This window comes from Centruroides vittatus, unplaced genomic scaffold (assembly GCF_030686945.1).
Source record: "Centruroides vittatus isolate TY-2023 unplaced genomic scaffold, ASM3068694v2 contig_400, whole genome shotgun sequence".
NCBI classification, from domain to species: domain Eukaryota; kingdom Metazoa; phylum Arthropoda; class Arachnida; order Scorpiones; family Buthidae; genus Centruroides; species Centruroides vittatus.
Genome location: NW_027122215.1, coordinates 2,925,628 through 2,947,765, shown reverse-complemented (window position 1 = coordinate 2,947,765; position 22,138 = coordinate 2,925,628). Strand labels below are relative to the sequence as shown.

Here is a 22,138-nt window from a genome sequence, read left to right as displayed (position 1 = left end):
TTTTGAATACCAAAAACTTACATTTAAATTATTAAACACAATTTACAAATTCAATATCAATTTTAACATTAAAAACTGGCAATAATCTATTAGTGACTGTTTCCTGGCTTCAACAATGTTGGGCCCACAGTTTTGGTACTTGAACTGGGCTGTAATCTTTGTCAATTGTAATATAATTATGATAAATAAAGGAAAATATAAACAATAAGGTATTAATTTAGTGTAATAAAAGTTAAAATGTATTTAAAAACTTCAAATTTGAAAGATTAATGGAAGTCCGAATATCATTTTGAAATATCAAATAATAAGGTGATACAGGTTAACTATTAATAAACTGGCATTCACTTATCCGGTTCTGCATAAAAAACTCACTGCGTTACAAATTGGAATAACAAAATGATGTAAATGTAAATCATAACATTTTACGCGCCAAAAGTCACATGGCTTGCACTTTGGCGCTTAAAACGTTATGGCTTGCACATAAATTCACCTTCAAAATATAGCCACTTAGAGCGCCACAATATTTTTTTGTAGGAAAAAACATTGCAATTAAAATTCATTTCTTTAATAAAATGTATTTTGAGAAAAATGGCATTTACAACCTTATGGCAATGCACACTTTAAGTAATGTAATGCTTTCTAAATAATTTAAATAAACAATGACAATTTAAGCAAACATCTGAATCATGAATTTACTTTTTAGTTTTATATCTTTGTCAAAAAATAAATTTCTTTTTCCAGTTACAAACTCATATTTGTAAGTTTTCATTAATTTTTTCATAACACGGCATTTGTAAGCATTTTTTAAATATATAAATGAAATTGAACATGTATTTTTATCCACATCTGACCTTCATCTTTTTAATAGGACAATAGAGTTCTGTTGTTTATGATTTTTACACCAGACCTGAAACAAAACTATTTTAATTTTTTAGCATCAGATTATAACAAATTTATAACTAAAAATACTAAAAATTTTAGGTATAACTGGTTAAAAGAAATACTTTGGAAAAAAATAATTGCTGTTTAAACTTCATCTTCCATTCTGTAGTAGTTTTGTGATAATATTTAATTATCACAGAACTACTAAAACCCAGGATCAGATGAATATGACATTCATCTTCCATATTTTTTCAGATTTATGCAACAGATGTTGATTACAAAAATTGAGATGAAAAAATCCAGTAGATTTTCCTTCCCAACTCTTATCAGGTTTAAAATTATTCAGAATTCCTTATTACAGTTTGGAAAATAAAAAGAGAGACAAGAACAACTGTCCTAAGAATGATTGTCCCAGTTTTATTATAAATTCAATGTCAATAAAGAAATCAGTAGCAATTTTAGTATATAATAAATAACTAATATTAAAGAGTATTATATGCTAGGAAAATTTATTAAATGAGAAAGAAAGATAACATATATTAGTAGAATTAATATAGATTAGTTTACCAATAGTTTTTATTTATGTAATTAATGATAGCTAATTATGTACTGGTACCTTATATTGAAGTACTGAAATTTCTTTTTCTTTGGAAGTTGAATATATAGTAGAACTTTGATTGATAATGAGAAAATATATATTTAAAATGTTTTTTGTGGACAAAAACAAAATTGCCCATAAGATCTTTTAGACTTTATGCTAGATTTTTTCAAATAAATTTTTAAAATACAGATTATTTGGCTTAAATATAAATTAAACATTTAATATTAGATAATACCAAAAATAAATATATTTTTTGTACTTAAAAGTTTTACAATATATTTTTGAAATTATTATAAGCATATGGCTGCTCTTGACTGTCTAATGTGAGAGTGCTGAATAACAACTACTACTTTACTTAGCGCATTATATATATATATATATATATATATATATATATATTAGTGATTTAGTGATGTAACGAATATTCGGTTACTATCCAGTATTCGGCCGAATACCTAAAAACAGGAGTAAGAAATAACAAAAACACAGTAAATTAATCATTTTGGTAACTTTTATTAATGCTGAAAATTAAACTATAATTATTAAAGTTAATAAGAAATAGCATCTAACTCTAGTATTAAATTATTTCGTAATTAAATAATAATATAGCATTGATGGCGTGTAGGTTAGAATGTATCGGGCATTAATATTATTGTTTAGTTAATTATGTTATATTCGTATTCGCGTATATTTTAATATTTTTTACGATATTTTAAAATGATTTATGAAACGTTTTATTGAAACTTATTGTATTTAATGAAAGAATTATTTATCTATTTCTAGAAGATGAGTAACTAATATATAATTTATTTTATATATAAAGCAAAGAAGGAGCATTTTTCATTATATGCAAAAGATAACATTTGAAATCATGTTAATTTTAAAAATATTGACAAAAACAATAGCAACAAAATATCACAAAACTTCACAAATAGAAAACCCCCAATAATATATTTGAACTATTCCACAACTGGGCAGAAACTAGACCATATGTCCCCACTAAAGTATATCCTTAGGGCACTATTCAGTCTACAAATACGTAGTAAAAACAAAATTTTAGAGTTAAAAAGATCGATTGCAAATAAAATAACTTATAAGTTATAACTTACATTTAAATACCAACAACTGCCGAATCATATCGAGCTATTTACGGCTATTACATAAATTATAAACCAATTCGGCACTAGAGGTAGATGTTAGGCTCCATCTCATATTAACTTTAATAATTATAATTTAATTAATTAATTTAAATAATTTAGACCTACTGGAAGAAAAAATCATAGTGACAGCGAGCCAATAGAGAGCAGAGTGCGCGATCCTTGCCATAATGCGGTTTGCACGCCAATTTTCGTACTTGCGTTAATCAAGCTGAATAGTTTGGCCGAAAATTCGGCCATTCAGCCACGCTCCTGGCCGAATATACTATTCGTTACATCACTAATATATATACAGGGTGGGCCTGCGAAAACGAAACGGCAGAGTGTTCGTGTTCGTCCAAGCAAAGCGCTCGGACAGGTCGATTTTACTCTCGAGGGGACATCTTTTGCAATAAAGTTTTTGCCATTCTGAATATTAACTAAACAAACATTTTTTTCGAAATAAATGTTTGTTTAGTTAATACAAAATAAATGAGTTTTTAAAATTTTTTGTTGTCTTTTGTATTCAGAATCGCAAAAACTTTATTGCAAAAGATGTCTCCTCGAGAGTAAAATCGACCTGTCCGAGCGCTTTGCTTGGACGAACACGAACACTCTGCCGTTTCGTTTTCGCTGGCCCACCCTGTATATATATATATATATATATATATTACATTCATAAGATATATTTTTTAAATGTAATTAAAATAAATTAATTCAAAATTTGAAATTTTTGTCTTTTCCATATAATGTTTATAGGTTATATATTATAGAGCACATGAACCTATGCTCTGACCTAGTAACTGATTCCTGCCATGCAGCCACACTGTTTGTGACAGCATTGCTAAACAGTGCAGTGCTGTTACAAGTATTTCATCTACCATGAGATATGGCAGCTGAACAAGCAGTACTGTTCTCTGACTGAGAGATAGGACTGTTTAACAATGCTGTTACAGGAGGTGCATGGCACACATCCATCCTAATAGAATTGCTTTAATTATGTTGGTTTGATCAGCATTGGCTTTGATTAAAAAATTGATTTTAACTGTGTATAATAATTTATATAATTACTATGTAATAAAAATCAAGACATTACTTTGGGATTTATTTTTCTTTGGGGGTGCTGCAGTCCCAAGTTCTTATCATGAGTCTCCACTGACTATAAGTTGAATCATTCGTAAATAAATTAAATTAATTTTAGTTAACATTTGTCAACATAATTGTATTAATAGTATTTTCCTGTAATGAAAGTTTTAATGTTCTTAAATTGTCATGAAAGGTGATGTATCATTATAAAAAAAAATTAAATACAAATATAAAAAAATCAATTATAAAAACTTAAGATAATTTTTAAATTATATTAAGTTTTTATAATTTAAATGTCATCATATTTAATAATATATATTTATATTACAGGGAAGTAGTTTGAGGCATATAAAATTGCCTCTGTATCAAGGAGTTTGTTTTCAGTCAACAGGTCAAAAAATTGTAACTTTAATTCCTGGTGATGGCATTGGTCCAGAAATCTCAGCATCTGTACAGCAGATATTTGCTGCAGCAAAGGTAATTTTGAATAAGAAAAACTAAGAAATAAATTTTAGAAAACAAATGAACTTCTAATAAATAATAATTTAAATTCTCAAAAACAGTCTATCCCATTTGAATCCACTATTTTTTTTTTGTAATATTTTAATTGTTTTGAATTTTTTTTTTATTAAGTAGAATTATTTATTAGAAATTATAGAAATAAAACTTTATTTATTAGAATATACAGTAGAGCATCAATTATCTGAATATCGATCAACTGAAACATTGGTTAACCGAAATCGTTCCAGTTGGCAATTTTAAATTTCTGCTAGTGCTGTTGTACTGCAATATTTGGTTATGTCTTGGGCTACTCCAATATTATTTTTGTTAGTCTGCATGTTTTAGCTGGCAGCACTGATGCGACCATGAGAGAGTACTTAAAGACGCGCCAGGATTTGAACGAATTTCAACTTGGGATAGGTTAATATATTTTTTTGTACCTAATCGATTATCTGAAAAATCAATTATTTAAACAACCCCAGTCCCAAATTGTTTCGGATAATCGATGCTCTACTGCAGGGATGGGCAACCTGCGGCCCGCAATGCATAAAATGTGAATAAATATATCAATTTCCCAGCTTAAGGAAGTATGCAACAAAATTCAAATGTTATTTTTAAAATTTATATATGTGAATAGTTTTTCTTGCAATGAATTTAGTAAAAATTAAAACAAGAAACCGGCTAACAGACACATTGAAACTAATTTAAAACTAGCAGTGACGAATATTTAACCAAATATTTCCAATATACGTTATTACGTTTACATCAGTTCCAGAAGCTAAATTAAGTATACCTATGCTAATTTATAATTATATATGAATAAATAATTCTGATTTACCAACAGTTTTTTTCTCTTTCTCTTGTATGCGGCCCGCATCAGTTCAAAAGTCTTAAAATGCGGCCCTTACATAGAAAAAGGTTGCCCATCCCTGCTCTACTGTATTTTTAAAAATATATACAATATAGCAAGTTACAGAAAGATGATGGCAGAACAAACACAATCTTTTATTAATAATCATCAAATTTGAAAACAAACCATATTACTTTTTTTTACAATATTTTTAAAGCATTTATTGTGCAAAGAGATTAAGCACTTGCTGCAATGCCTTTGTATTTGACTACTTGAATATAATGCTATGCATCCCTTCTGACATGAATAGGTGCATTTTGCTGGTAGATTTTCTGAGATGGTTTTCCATATTTCTAGTAGAAAGATGTAACCGCTTTTGGTCAGAAGACTAAGCTCCATAATATTTTGAATTGATTCAAGTACTGTTCATTTTTACATCAAATATCCACAATACAATTATATACTATTTTTTGCTAGAGTTAGTAGTTGCCATATTAGCCTTAATATAAGTTGATTCCCAATTTTGAAATTCTTACTTGTTGAAAAAATGATGACCCGATAATAAGTCAACTTTTTATTATTAATTTTATTTGAAAACAAAAAAATTAGCAATTGCAAAGTTTTCAGCATTATCTTGTCAGCAGATGAGACAGTTTTTATTTTTATTTTATTTTTTTTTTTTTGTGGAGGTGAACTGGAATGCTTCCAAGCCCCATGCTTTGTTGTTTTTCATGCAGAGTATAATGGTGTACCCACAGTTCATTATCTATGACAATTCTGTTTGAGAAGTCTCATCCTCCTCCTGGTATTATTGCCAAGGCAATAAGAAATCCCCATGCCGTCTTTGTTCTCATCCAAAAGCTTTTTTGGGCCTACAAACTTTCTTGTACTGTAAAGAATCTGGAAGAATGTTATGCATTGTTTTAAAGCATAGATTCAAGTTTGTAGTGACTTTCTTCATTAAAAAGAAAGAAAATCAAACTGAAAAAATATACAAATATTAATCATACAGGTAATCTTTGCTTTATTCCAGTAAAACATTAACAAAAACATTTATGAACAGCTTGACTGCCCTGAAGCAGGACAGTCAAGCTGTTCAAAAATGTTTTTTGTTGTTAATGTTCTATTGGAATAAAGCAAAGGTTACCTATATGATTAATATTTGACTTTCCTTATCATGAGACAATTTTCTTGCATCATTTCTTCTATTTGGGTAATGTTTATATCAGTAAAAGACTTACACAGACATCCTGACTGACTTTCAGTTGCAATACTGGTCTACCCATTTTGAAATTCTTTACGCCACAACTACACACTTCTTTTTGCTAGTTACTGCTCATCATACACCGAAAGCATTTCACTATGAATTTGAGAGACATTTTATTCATTTGCCCTGAAAATCAAATGACACTACACTGTTTATTTGCAATTGATGATTGTAATCTGACATGTTTGAATGTCTGGATCTCAGCTTCTTGGATATGTACATGAATGTCACTGCATAAGCTTAGAAAAAGTCCAATCTTTTATATCTTTATATAAATAGTTTTTATTTCTTGTAGAATGAAAAGAAAGAATAATGCAAAAAAACTTTTGATTATGCCTAATATATTAATAGTGGTAGGTAACTGTTACAATTTTAATCTGTGCCATTTTATTAAATCTGAGGAATATTCATGAGGAAAGATGTAAGTCTGTTGTAATGAAAATTTTAGATCAGATTAAAAGTTTTATAAATTTTTAAGTTTTAAGACAAAACATTAAAGTAATGTCATATATGATAAATGTAATAAATCAAATACTCACTTAAAAATATTTTTAATGAATGAAAAAACATACAGGGGATTGATTATTTACTAATAAAATTTAATTAAAAATGCTATCAGTTTTTATTCAAAAAATATTGTAAAATAAAACATTGTGTTATAATATTTAGTCATAATACTTCTGTAATTTTTGGTTGTAAAGGCATTTATTTCACCTAATGAGGGCTATCAGCATCCTCTTATTATCCAATATGTTTTCAAAAACTTTTACTGACAACAAAGTTTATGGCTTGTTGCTGTATTGACAATATTCTCTAAACATAATCCTACTAGCTGCTGGATTGCAATACTCTTCCATCTCAGCAAAAATTGATTCTGTAACTATACAATCCAGCACTTAGATTTGCCATCCAGCAACAAGTTATAGCAATACCATACTGGAACCTGCTATTCTGGACATATAATGTGAACCAGCCTTTAGTATTATTTTATTTTTTTTTAACTATGATAATTTTCCATTTTAACATGAAATGCATTTCTAAATTTTAAATTTAAATCTTAATGTAACCAATTAAAATAATCTCTCTTTGAAGTTGTTAAATAAATTATTCAGGCCTTTAGTTTTCATAATATGCTTTATTAAGAATTAAATAAAGATAAAACCAATAAATTGCATTATTTAAATTACGTAACAGAAACTTCAATCCTATAGAACACCATTCTTGGCGGGAACAGATGAGATCACACATTTAACTTGCTACACCTCCTGCTTGTAATTATGACTGACATCATATGAATTTCTAAGTCTCAACACTTTCCCTTGATGTCAGTACAGATTCCTAAGTTTTTAACACACACATCATGAGTTTCTTTAGGAAGACTTTTAGTTAGGATGTCTGCTGACATTTGCCATGAAGGCTTATACATCACGTTTATATATTGTTTTTGTTGTGCATATCTCTGATGAAATGCTGAATGTCAATATGTTTAAGTCTATAATGAAACATGGGGTTTTTAACTAGGTGTTGTGCACTTTGGTTATCATTATATAATACAGTTGGTCCCAAAACTTTTTCAATGAATTTAATTTCTGTAAGAAGTGATCAGAGATGGACAGCTTCACATATAGCAATGTATTCCATTTCAGTAATTGATAAAGCTACAAGTTTCTGCTTTTTAGATTCCAAGATATTGAGGCTCCAGCAAGTATAAAGTTCATTCTGGTACAGGATTTTCTGTCATCAATGTTATTGCCTCAATCTATGTTGGCATATCCAAGGAAATTTTTTCAGTTTTCTTATAGATTTACTTATAATGTTTGGTTGGACAGGAAGTCCTGTTTGTAGTTTTTTGGCTTTTCCTTTCTCTTTGGATTATTTGAATGTTGGCTCCATTTTCTTGGTCATTGTCATCCAAACCTAGTTCTAAGATATTCTCACTATCTCTTGAGACTAGATCATTTTCTTCAGGTGAGTCATCGTTTGGACCTGAACACCTTGTCTTGCACAATTCTCTTCTCCTATTTCTCCTTCTGTTCTAGTTGTGATATTATAACAACTTGATCATTATACTTCTGATAATGTGGTTTGTACCTCATTTCCAAAGACAATATATTCATTACTTCTTGGTGCAAATTTACTTTTTCCAGGTTAATTGTTTATAGCAAAAGTTTGCTTCCTATCACATGAAGTTGGGATATAGTAGGTTTTCTTGAGATAAAAATTTGTTTTGGATGTTCAGCTATACCATTCTGTTGAGGTGCATATTCAACAGCTGATGTTTTATTCTCTTATCTTGAAGAAATTTTGTGAACTCCTTGCTTAGATACTCTTGACTGTTGTCACTTCCAATCATTTTTATTTTTTGTTCAGTTTGCTTCTCTGAGGTTAATTTATATCTTTTAAATGCATCAAATACTTCACTTCTGTTTTTCAGTATGTAGACAAAGATTCTTCTGGATTTATCATCTATAAACATGACAAAATAACTTTCTCCACCAAGAGATTTGATCTTCATTGGGCCAGAGATGTCTGTATGAACTATAGTCTATTTATTGTAAGTTGGCACCTATGGTAAACAAACTAAGACACACCCCTCTTTAAACATTTATTGGTTTAAACCAGTGGTTCCCAATCGGTGTTCCGCAGAACACTGGTGTTCCGTAAGCATTTCCCAAGTGTTTCGCAGATTTAGTCGCAAATCGGAAAGTGTACAATCGTATGCGAGCCGCCGAATATCAAAAAATTAAAATCATAAAATTTTCATAAACTTAAATATATATGTACGACTCGTACTTATGGAGTGTACTACTGTTTCGAATAAGATAAAGGCAATGATAAAAACTGAATGAAATATGTAAAAAACATCAGGCACAAGTTTCCCATTAAAGTTATTTAGGTATATTTTTTCCTGTCTTAGAATTGGCGTTAATAATATGAGTAGAGATTTTGAATTATAATTGCTCAATTCTAATAAAATAACTGATGACAAGCTTATGTATTTCATATTAACTTAAGTAAGTGTTGAGCTAAAGAAAATTGCTCACAAAAGTGTTCCGCATCCTAGAAAAGGTTGGGAACCACTGGTTTAAACCTATGTTCATCAGTTAGAAACTGCATTGCATCTCATTCATCTGCAGAAAATAGTTCCTTGTTGCACATTCTGAATCATTAAAAATAAACCTTTTCTGGTCACAGTTTATTTTTAATGATTCAGAATGTGCAAATATTCATTAAAAATAACAACTTAACAAATATGAAATAGCTACATTTATAATCATTGCTAAGTGACCAGTATTTCATTAATGATTTTATAAATAATGAGGAAATATTTTCCGCGGACAAATGAGATGCAACACGGTTTCTAATTGATGAACGTAGGTTTAAACCATTAAACAAAGAGGGGTGTGTCTTAGTTTGTTTACAGTAGGTGCCAATGTATGATAAATAGATTATAATTGTAATACATGATTTGAACTTGAAGAAGACTCTTTTGGAAATGGTAACCTTGTCTGTTTTCCTGTAATACATGTTTCACAAGCTTGAGATTTTTTGGAAGAATTATCAAATTGCAAGCCATGCACCATTTCTTTTGTAATTTTTTCAGATCACTGTAGTTTAGATGGCCAAGCCTGTTCCATATCTGGATATCTTTTATTTTTGGATTAATTTCTTCTGAGTGAATCTTCTGGACTACAGTAATTAGAGTAGAACTTTCTGTATGTTGTTATAAAACATAAAGCCCCTTCCTTTTAATGCCTTGTGCCAAAATCTCTTTATTTTCTAAGCTTGCATATTTAGCTTGGAATGTGACAGTATAAGGTCTTTGGGTACACTTACTGATTGAAATTAAATTTTCTTGAAAGCCAGGTACAACTAGTACATTTTCCAAAAGTGGTGTATCTTGTTTCGAATTAATTAAGGTTTTCGAGAAAATTGAGCTGCTTCCAGCAGCTTGAGTTGTTTTATTATTAGCCAGTTGCACTTTTTGTGAATTAATTTGTGTTATTTCTGTGAATTGCTTTTCATCTCCACGTGTGTGCTGTTGCTCCACTATCAAAACACCATTTCTCCTTTCAACGTCCTGAAACCCAATGTACTGATACTAAGCCGAACGATTGCCATAATTAACCAGGCTAATATTATGCTATAATTAATAATTAGAAACTAAGTAATTTGGTACTAGAGATAGATGTTAGATGCCATCTCTTACCTAAATTAATAATAATTTAATAATTTATTAAATAATTTAGAACATTTGGGAAGAAAATAACCCTATCCTGGAGCAGGACTTAAACCTGCAACCAGGGGCAGATCTACATAAGGACTAATAGGGCTTAAGCTCTGGGCCCCCAAGTGTCAAGGGCTCACAAAAACTGAATTATTATCATAAATTTTTAATACTTTTTCATTAACAATGAGCAATTATTGTATAGTAAAAAATAGTTAATATTAATAATATACTAATAATGATAATTTATAGTATTATTTGTATTAATAAAAATTGGGGCCCCTTTGGACTTCAATATGCCCTATGCCTCGAAAAACATAGATCTGCCCCTGCCCGCAACCTCCACTTACCGTGCAGTACACTTGCCAGTTATGCCAACCGAGCAAGTCTTTGCTTCCAGAATGTTCTAAATTATTTAATAAATTATTAGATTATTATAATTATTAATTTAGATAAGAGATGGCACCTAATGTTTACCTCTAGTATCAAATTACTTAGTTTCTAATTATTAATTATAGCATAATATTAGCCTGATTATGGTGATCATTTGGTTTAGTGTTTGGGATAAAGATCCACAAGATTCAAATGCAGCTACTGTTGCTATTTTGTTAAGTTCTTTTAAAGATATGTTGTGGTTTTTCTATTTGTTCCACCAACAATTGGAGGATTTGTGCCTTTGTTTGCCACAGGTATAACACTTGAAAGAGAATTGCTTCTTTTTTCTTAGGGTTAAGTTGATCTTTGCTTTTATTTTCATTTGAGTGTCTCACAAAGGCTGTATGCTTACTTGTTATATCATCTTCCCTCTCATCTTTTCCCTTCTAGAAGTTTTATCCTGAATACATTGGGTTCAGGAAGTTGATCACTGCTTTCAATTGCTACTCTAAAATTCTCATACTCATCAGAAAATCTGCAAAGGATCAGAATGGAAAGAAAGTTATCAGGAACACACGCATCAATTTCTGACATTTATCAAGTGTTCCAAAGATGTCTAAATGTTCCTTCATACTTTGATATGGCTTCATTTTCATTTGAAGTAATTGTTTTGTAAGACTTACTTTCATAATTGGTCCTCTACAGCTGATGTATTTCTTTTAGCTTGTTTTATGCTTCCTTTGATGTATGTGAATAGTCAAGGTCATTACCCGAATGTCCAAATCAGTGCAAATGTTTGCAACAATCGCAAGGCAGTGCTTCCAGATGCAAGAAAATAAAATTTGATGTTCTTTCAAAAAATTACGAATAGGATATAATTCCGTATACGCTATACACTGTTATTATCCAGATGATGATCGCCGATCTAAACTAAATTCATAGGCTGTTGATAGTTTGGGAATTGTCTTATAGGACAGATATATGCTAAAACTATAAAACTAAGATGAAAATTTATACCTTGTCTTATCTGCCGAGATATACGGTAAATAGTGAAATATTTATTTGTTTATTTTTGTTATTTGTTTTATGTATGTGAACATACATGCTTTGTAGATATTTTATTTTTAGACCATTTATATTAGACTTTACTTTTCAGGTACCTATTGAATGGGAAGTAGAGGATGTTACTCCTGTAAAAGGACCAGATGGAAAATTTAGTATTCCTCAAAAAGCAATTGATTCTGTTTTAAAAAATAAGATAGGTTTAAAAGGTCCATTAGAAACACCCATAGGAAAAGGACATCGTTCATTAAATTTAACTATTCGACAGTAAGCAATTAAAAATTTAATATTGTTTGTATAAAAATATTAAAATAATATAAATGTTTTGGAAATTTTTAGAACCTTAAAAATATAATTAATTATAAAAGATTATAAAACTTGATACTGTTGTAAATAAATAAATAAGTAAATAAATTATGTTAATTCAAATGAATCAGAACTGTAACAAACTGAATAAACAACACAACCATGAGAGTCCAGCAGGATTAAATTTAATAGAAATAAGATTTTTGACCATATTGTAAAGACTGTACCTAAAGATAATCTTTAAAATATGGTCAGAAAACTTAGTTTTATTAAATTTAATCTTGCTGGAATCTGATGGCTGTTTAGTTTATTAAATTTTGTTAATTTCAGGAAGCCAACATTTTATTAAAAACAAATGTTTTCAATTAAAATCTGATCATTCTCAGCTTAAACTAATTCTAAGAGTTTAAGTTATGTAGAATGTATAAATTAGTACAAATTCAAAATTAACGTTCTGAACAGTTAGTTTTGAATTTGAAACAAATGCAATAGAACATGTGGAGTGAAATATAGTAAAATATGTAATATAAATTAAATAAAATACAATTAAAAATAAATAAAATAAAATAAAATAAAACAATGGAATTTCATACAAATATAAGTAGGTAAATTTTGCTATTAATTTCTTGTAGAAAGAAGAGAAATTGATGGAATCTGTTAACCATATCCAAGTATATTAAAGTATTAATGTTATGCTACTGTCCCATAGATATAAAATTGCTCTAAAATTTTTAAAACTATCCCATTTCTTAACTAAAAGTAGTTTATTCTATAATACATTTGTGTCTGCATTAGATGTAAAACTCAAATAGACAAGAAAGTGGCATTGACAATAATCCCTTTATTAAGTATTAAAATAATGTTTTATTATCTTGGATATTGGAATGTGGAATCAATATAGTATAAATTTTTTTGCTTATTAATAAGTTTAATTATGTAAATTCCAGCTTTTATCTATTGTAATTTTATCTGAGTGCAATCTGCATAACAGTGGAATTTCTCTTAATTATTATATATATTAGCAAGTTCTTAATTAGAGGTTGTATGATGTTGGCTACATTTTTGCCACTAACTATTAATTGATTTTTTATTAGTTTTGTCTATATTACTATAGTATTAATATAGTGCCTGTTAACATAACTATTAATTATTCTCTTAATAACATTTCTAGAGAAATTGCATTCATTATCTATTTTTGAGATCTTAATTAATTCTATACTAGCAGGAACCCATTGGAATCAATAGTTTTATTTAATTAAAATACAATTTAGCTTTTTTAAAATTTGGCATTCTACACAAAAATCATCAGTAAAACAATTGTTTTCCAAGCTGTTTGCAGATGATAACTCATCTCCCTGTACTCCAGTACTGTGAGGCTTCTTTCAATTTTGCATCCAGATCTCAGGGTAGCAATTTATCATTCTTAAGGCTGACCAAATTCAACTGGTGGGGCTTTGGATTAATGGTGATGGTAGTAGTGGCCCACCTCATGGCAATCACCTTGTCCTGGGCTTTGCAAATAAAACTCTTAGACCTATCAACAATTGGATGTTCAAGTTTATTTTGTTTTGTTGGTTGGTAGTTTTGTCAAGAACTCTATCAATTGGCAATAAGTAACAAATTGGATGATTAGAATCACATTTTGGCTTCATTATGAAGTAATAGTAAAATAATGAGTACAGTCAAACCTGTTTTTATGCGGGGGATAGGGACCGCATTAAAAAAACTCATAAAAAAAATCTCACGAAACTTCACGAATGGCTGTAAATAATAGTTTTCGCAACACAATTAAAAAATATTTTTTTTTATGCGGTCAACAGGGACCGCATAAAAAAAGTCTCACATAGAAAATAACTCAAAACCGTACGAAATAGAATTTATTGACAACAGATGTCAGCACTTGACTGCATCGTCTGGTCTATCGTCTGTTTTACATATTTTTGTCCAGGTGGTGTTTTGTTGACTTAAAAAGTAAATTATTTCATTTTTCGCATATTCATGCAATAATATTACTATAATAAGTGCATTTATGCTATAATAAGTTTATTTAGCTATAATAAGTCAACGTAAGACATGACGAATCGCACGAGACTAGTCGCCAACTATACTGCACAAATTAAAAATTCGCATTAAAAAAATCGCACAAATAAAAATCGCACATAAAAAGAGCGCATAAAAACAGGTTTGACTGTATTTAAATTTATTGTGACATTGTCACAATGCCAGGCTGCAATTTTTTGTCACAATGCTCTTGATTTTAGTAGTGTCTTGCCCTGTATATTATACTTTCCTGTTAACAATAGAGTCATACTAGTCATCTATCTAACTCTGTTCTGGAGAAAATTTTCAAATTGAAATAATGTGACTTCTGGTCCAAACTAAAAGTTTGTATATAGTTAAATCAGGGCCTCCTGTCCCCAAGTTTTCCATATCTGATCTCAGCTTTCATTTATTTAACTCCATTCTCAAGATTAAGGAATGAGAGATAGACAGACAGACTCCAGTGGGAATTTATACATCTAATTTAGCCCTTGCTTTACATATTTTAAGGACTCTAACTTTTCTAATTTTATGGACTAATTTTCTAACTCGGTGGCACCTCAATGGAGTCTTTCCAATTCATACATCTGCAATTTTTGAAAATTTCAACCCAAAAACAGAGATTGGTACTAAAAGTTGATAGATGGTGCTATTGTGAGAACTGAGGGGTGTAGAGCTGCGAACTCAACCCGCTTACCGGCAAAGGGATGGCGAGTTCTGTCACTGCATCAATGGATGGCAACAAATTGAGTGGGAGGGTTAGCAAGGTTGTGATAAGGTGTTGGCCGTACTCAAGGATGACAAATAGTAAATTATAAAAAGAAAATATTTAATAAACATCAAAGTGAGTACAGAGGAATACGAAAACAGAAAATTGTTACAGATTCTAAATAATTCCTTATTGGCACAACAATTAACAAGGCAGCGTCTCTGGGTAGACATCAATTATGTCGGCCGTTGCTGTTCTGGCCTTTAGTACGGGTCTAAGAAATTTAGTTGCTACCTTAGCATTAGTCTATCTTATAATCTAGGGAAAGAGTTTCTATATAATCTAGATAAATACCTCGTAACCCACGGCGATCAAGTCCCGAGCAGTCCTTTCAGTATGGTGGTCGAAGGAAGGTTCAAACAGGGTTGTCTGCCTGGAGGTTTCCTTTGGACAATTGCCCTGAGGCACAGGTGTAACCCCTTTTTATACGCATTTGTGTGGAAGCTGACTAATGTTATCTGTGATATAATACGTTTTAAGTTTGAACTGGGTCCAGGTGTTGTTTATGTTAATTGTCAGAAATCAAACATTCCGACAAATTTATTATCTTTTTCTATCTAGTATTGTTACTAAGTTTACCTCATAAAATTGATAACAGCTGTCAAACAAATGGAATTAATTACCGGAGGTGACTAAGGTCAGAATTTATATTGCAACCTTAGTAATAATTGTTTAAATCTGAGGGATATTGGATATGTTTTATCTATCAAGAATTCTTGAGAAATAGGATGTGTGTGGGTTTTTCCTCTCCATTTTCTGTGATGCATTAAAATAAATTTTTAATTATTTAATTACTTAATTACTTTCATACCCCTCCTTCCGATTCTCACACTATGGTCAATATTGATAAAACTAATTTATTGAAAAAGTAATGTAGAATGCCTTTTAATTAATATATAATTAGCAAACAAAGCAGTAGTGATGAGCAACAGATTGTTCAAATGGTTAAGAGGATCTAAATTGCTAGGTGGCATGTGAGTGCCTGACATGTTTGTCACTTTCCTTCCTGTAGATTTAACATTGTATCTTTGCCACTCCACCACACCTGAACCATTGCACCTTTCTCAAATCTTTCTTCAGTGGCATATTTACAGCGTAAGAGCTTTAATTTGATACCTGAACCATATTTTTGGTTCTAGCTGTTCTCTCAAACTAAGTCAGAAAACTGAAATACTCTTTCAGTTAAATTACTATGTAAGATATAGATATAGATGCAAAATTATTTTTACCCCACAGGCTAGGCTTTAGTAGTGGAGAATGGTTCATTCTTTTCCTAGTAGCGGAAAAATGATTTGTTTAGGTGAGAGAATGGCATATGGGAAGAATTATGATTATCTTGCTGATATTATTTGTACAGTCGTTTCTCAATTATTATGCTTTTAATTATATTTGCTGTTTTATAATATTAAAAAAACTTATTTTGTGCTTTTTATTTGAAAAAACTTATTTTGTAGGGAGCAGTCATTTTTAATAGCAAACTAATTCACACTTAATTTACTTTTTGTTAGCAAATCCTTTACACTTTTGTTGAGGTTTGAGGTTAGTTAATGTGTTTAGCTGTTGTGTGTGTGATAATTTTGCTCTTTTTTTTAGAATAATTTACTTGCTCCTTTATATTCTATATCCACAATTTCCAAAGTGTGGGTTACAACAGGTTTTACAATCACTCGACATGTTTGTCCCATAGATTTAACATTGTACCTTTGCCATTCCGCTATATCTGAACCATTGCACCTTTCTCAAATCTCTCTTCAGTGGCATCATCTACAAGGATAAGAGCTTTAATTTGATACCTGAATCATATTTTTAGCCCCAGCCGTTTACTCAAACTAAGTTGTAAAACTGAAACCCTCTTTCAATTAATATATAGATTTCTATCTCTACCTGATGATGAATGGGTGAAAAAGCATGACTAACTAGACTGCAAAAGGCAGCTAATTTGTGTGGACATGATATCATGTGACTTCCAATGTATCTATGATGGTGTATAAATGTATGTTTTTGATAAATCTTAGTTCTGTAAGTATTACCCTAATTTGAAAATAGTAATATCCAAATAATTTATAAAACTTTTATTGATTGTTTTACATATAATGTAATACTCACAGAATTACTGTTATTGTCATCTATAAAATCTTCAATGCAATGGTCATCACTTTGAATTATATGGTCATCTATGTATCAAGCTGTCAATTTGATATGTTTGCTACATTTCTTAATTACTTTCCTTTCTGCCCATGACACAAGTATTTCAGGTTCATCACCTGCTAATGGAGAACCCATTGGCACACCAGACCTTTGTCTATAAAAATTGTTATCCCAATGGAAATAAGAGTTGCATAAAATCAAATCTAAGTAGTCAGAGGTATGACTACATTTTCAAGTTAACATTTTTGTGTTGACCTATTATATTACGTGTAATAGATAATGCAGCTTCAGTACAAATAGAAGGAAACAAATTAACACATTCACATGGGATCGACTTACTTTAACTAAATAACCAGAGTGTTTATATTTGATAACTGCAAACATTTTCGAAGCCCCTTCTGGGCCCTTCCTCAGGCTTATACCTTCATTTCATACAAGCTGGCCATTAATATTCGAACACAATTTGAAAGATATTCAATTCGGATCACCACACACACATGCATTCCAAGACTTTTAAATATTGAACAACACAATGAGTTTTGAAATGTGCATGCATTCCACTTTACATCTGATTGCAAAATTAAATGCTACTGTCTAGTAGGATCTGCCATGCCATTGAAAGGGGATGCAGAACTTGCATTAATTTTAAAGAGGAGATGTCCCTTTCAATGGAGTGGCAGGTCCTACTGGACAGTAGCATTTAATTTTGCAATCAGATGTAAAGTGGAATGCATGCACATTTCAAAACTCACCGTGTTGTTCAATATTTAAAAGTCTTGGAGTGCATGTGCATGTGGTGATCCAAATTGAATGCCTTTCAAATTGTGTTCAAATATTAATGGCCAGCTTGTATGGAATGAAGGTATAAGCCTGAGGAAGGGCCCAGAAGGGGCTTCAAAAATGTTTGCAGTTATCGAATATAAGAACTCCGGTTATTTGGTTAAAGTAAGTCGATTCCGTGTCATATATTCAACCAGGTATGTGGTGAAGTTAAGTAACATAGTCACACATGGTTAATATATCATTGCCTGAGAGAGTTATCTTGGTTAACTCATTTATAATATATATGGAGCTGGTAATAGTATACGTATTTCTGTAGGATATCTTCAAATAATTTTTCATATGAATAGGAAGAATAAATATTTTATCTAAAAGTTATTTAAGTGGCCACCCTGCCTTATGAGAAAATGATGGCAAGGTGATAAAATAAGTGTTATTAAACAACTTTCAATATATAAATAACTTTAATTCTCACTCAGGTACTTTCAGTTAAGTCAATTTAATCTTCTTCGGGATAAACAAAAATGGAAAAGAACAGAACATAAAATTTTAAATTTAAAAGTTGGACAAAGTTTGTACATCAGAAGTGACAGTCATGGAGTGAATGTAAATAATAACAGTAAGCAAACACATTATAAACAAGTGAGAAAAAATAATAAATACAATAAAATAAAATAATGTCACAATAAATAATTACTCATTTATATTGTCACAATGTCAGGCTGCAATTTTTAATTATATTTTGTTTAATTTATTTAATTTAAAAAATGTGCTTGCCACCTCAAATTAGTAGTGTCTTGTTCCTGTACACCATACTTTTCTTTTAATAATAGTTGTGCCAGTCATCTATCTAACACCTTTCTGGGGAAAATTTTTGAATTTTTGAAATAACATGATTTCCAGTTTGCATCTGAAGTTCGTATATAGTTAATTGGGATTTCCTTCCCATAATCTTTCCATATCTGGTCTTGGCTTTCATCTATCTAACTCTGTTCTTGAGATTAAGGAAGGATGTACAGGCAGACAGTGGAAATTTATAGGTCTACAATTTTTTCAAATTGCAGTCCAATTATAAGATAAAATACACTTCAGGAAGTTAGCATAGGCAATAACGATAAAAATAGACACATTGTAGACATGGAGGTTAGGTCAGTATGAGGACACATACCTAACATCATATCTGGTGTGAAAAGGAAGTTACAGATATTACCACAACCTTCTACTGAGAATCCTTCTTTATCTATAATCTACAGCCTATCAACTTTCCAACTTTAGTGTACTCTGACCACTGAAAAAATATCTGCAACTTCCTTTTCACACCAGATATGATCTTGGATATGTGACCTAACCCCCATTTATACAATGTGTCTGTTTTTATTGTTATTGCTTATGCTAACTTCTTGAGTATACTTTATCTTATAATTTATATTATTTTATTTGGAATTAAATCCGAAAATGATGTATAGTGTTCCTGGGATACTAATCTTGCTAGCTCAGTGATAGACTTATTTTAGGAGACTGTTGTGGCATGTTTCTTCAGATGCATTTCAGGTTTCCTAGTTGTGGCTTCTACATAGTAAACAACCTCACTGTTAGTAAGGTGTCTTAGGGGACAAGGAGATACTGGAATTTTTATATGTATGGTAAGGATCTCTGCTGTTAGAAAGTAGTAGTCTCAATACAGACCAGGATCATAAGTAGTAAAAGGTTATAAGAGGTGATTTTTATGGATATGTTGCCAAGAAAAGATATGGATGTTTTGAAAAATGTTTTTCTAGAAATAACCCGGAGTGTAGAGTGCCAGAAAAGTGAGCAAAAGTCTCTGTGATGCACAAACTTGAATGTGTTGTTGGATATCCTTCCTGGGCTGACATGCTTTATGTTGTTGAATTTGTTACTGAGTGTATCTGCTGTAATCAGATAAGATATAAGTCCTATGGATGTGTGCCCTGATGGTGTCATTTTTGTTGGAACGAGCAGCATGGTACAATGAGAGAGGATAGAATAATCCAAATTTGTGGAACACACTAAAGCATAAACCTCAATTAGTCCTCTGTATTAAAATATCTAAGAAACAATGGCATTATTGGGATCCTCTGTCTCAAAGGAGAATTTTATAGATGGAGAAATGTTGTTTAGAATGTGAAAAAAAGATAGAAATTCATAAATAAACAACTACTAGCCCGTTATAGATAACGATCATCCAAAGCCAAATTATCGGGCTAGCAAATGGCTATAGTAATATTAATAATTTAAGATAATTTGATACTAGAGTTAGGCGTTAGGTGCCATCTCTTGCTAAATTTAATAATTAGAATTTTAATTAAATAATTTAAATAAATTTAGGCCTAACTGGAAGAAAAGAATCGGCCTGAAGCGGGACTCGAACCCGCAACTTCTGCTATCCGTGCAGACACATTACCAGTTACACTACCCGGACCTCCGATTCGCTCTCCTCCTCCAGCTGCTATAAGATTACTGTCCGACCATCGACGGTCATTACAGTGCCGGCTGGGGACACATTAATTGCCCATGTCCTCCCAAAGGCACTCAACCGGCCATCACAACCCCGGCAAGGTGTACATATATAAATAAACAACTACTAGCCCGTTATAGATAACGATCATCGAAAGCCGAATTATCAGGCTAGCAAATGGCTATAGTAATATTAATAATTAAAGATTTAAATTATTTAATTAAAATTCTAATTATTAAATTTAGCAAGAGATGGCGCCTAACACCTAACTCTAGTACCAAATTATCTTAAATTATTAATATTACTATAGCCATTTGCTAGCCCGATAATTTGGCTTTGGATGATCGTTAGATAGGAATTCCTCATGTGTACCCTTTCAAGCTTAAAGGACATGGTTGACATATAGTAGGTATAATAGAGGGTAATGAAAGGTGAGAGGCAACCTGAAAATGAAATCTTTGACCTTCTGCATGACAATTTCTGCTAAAAAAATGTCAATAGTAAAATCCCATAGGGATAATCTCCTGCTGTAGGTAAATAGTGTTGTTAAACAAGTTTGAGTTTTGACCATTCTGAATAGTCTTTGTATCTTGCATTGTAACTCTTCCAGAATATATCATCTGAAATTGGAAAATTTTTATCTATAATCTTGACAACTATGAAATTAGTAGGATATTTTTTCAGAATTTACGATCTTGTAAATGATAAATAATCCTGCAGTTTGCTTTTATAAGATGAATTAATCAAAAACACTGGAAGTGTACTTTTATCTGCACATTAGCAAATCACATTGTGTTTTTGACACCATTTCTTAGTTTTTTGCCTGCAAGATGCTATCTTTTCTCTTGTTTTTCTTTTCATGTAAATGTTTAAATCTGTTTGTCAATTGCCAAATAATATAATCCTTATCTAGAACACAGAATTTAAGCTAAAGATGGTCAGATTTTGACTGAAAAAAAAAAGTTGACTTCCTGAAATTAGTAGACTATTTATTTGTTTAATTTATTATGTTAGATACATATTTTCATTTTATACCTCATTGTTGCAATCCTTGATCCCATTCATATTGGCTTCATGACTATTCTTTTTTCTGCAAATCTTCAACACCAACTTTTGATATGTGTTGGTTGGTGAAGCCATATATAACTAACTCACAGCTGCTGTGTTTACATGGCAGTTATGAGTTATCTATAATATTTTCTTTTCATCATTTTTGATACAATGCTCTCTCTGATAACAATGTGTGAACTATCATAACTTTCTTAATAGTTTCAGTCTAAGTCTTTTTTTAAGCTTACTTTGATAAAGTAACATTCACAGATTGAAGTCATTTCATATTTGCGAGGGTTGTAAATATCTGATTGATTTTATTACTTTACAAATACACATAAAAAAAAGTTACAAATGTTATTTTTTCAACCTAATCTGTTGCCACTGCTACAAATTTTATCTATTTTTTGGTCTACCAGCATGTATGCTGGTAGACTAAAAGATAGATAAAATGTAATCAATTATGCTCATCCATGCATGATTGATTATAGAACTATAAAAGAACTGCATTAATTATCTCTTCATTGTCTGTAAACTTTTTCTACCAAAATATTTCTTCAGAATAACAAACAAATGAGTCA

The 22,138-nt window shown here is 30.6% G+C and overlaps 2 protein-coding genes across 2 annotated transcripts in view; both read left to right on the top strand.

Moving 5' to 3' along the window:
• LOC136976503 (cullin-3-B-like) overlaps positions 1-22,138 on the top strand; it is a 199,287-nt gene that overhangs the window by 128,888 nt on the left and 48,261 nt on the right. The window lies entirely within an intron of this gene.
• Positions 1-22,138, top strand: part of Idh3a (isocitrate dehydrogenase [NAD] subunit alpha, mitochondrial) — a 76,429-nt gene that overhangs the window by 13,032 nt on the left and 41,259 nt on the right. The window contains exons 2-3 of the mRNA XM_067271732.1: positions 4,036-4,182; positions 12,083-12,255. Coding sequence (XP_067127833.1) covers positions 4,036-4,182; positions 12,083-12,255 — 320 coding nt within the window. The remainder of the gene's footprint in view (positions 1-4,035; positions 4,183-12,082; positions 12,256-22,138) is intronic.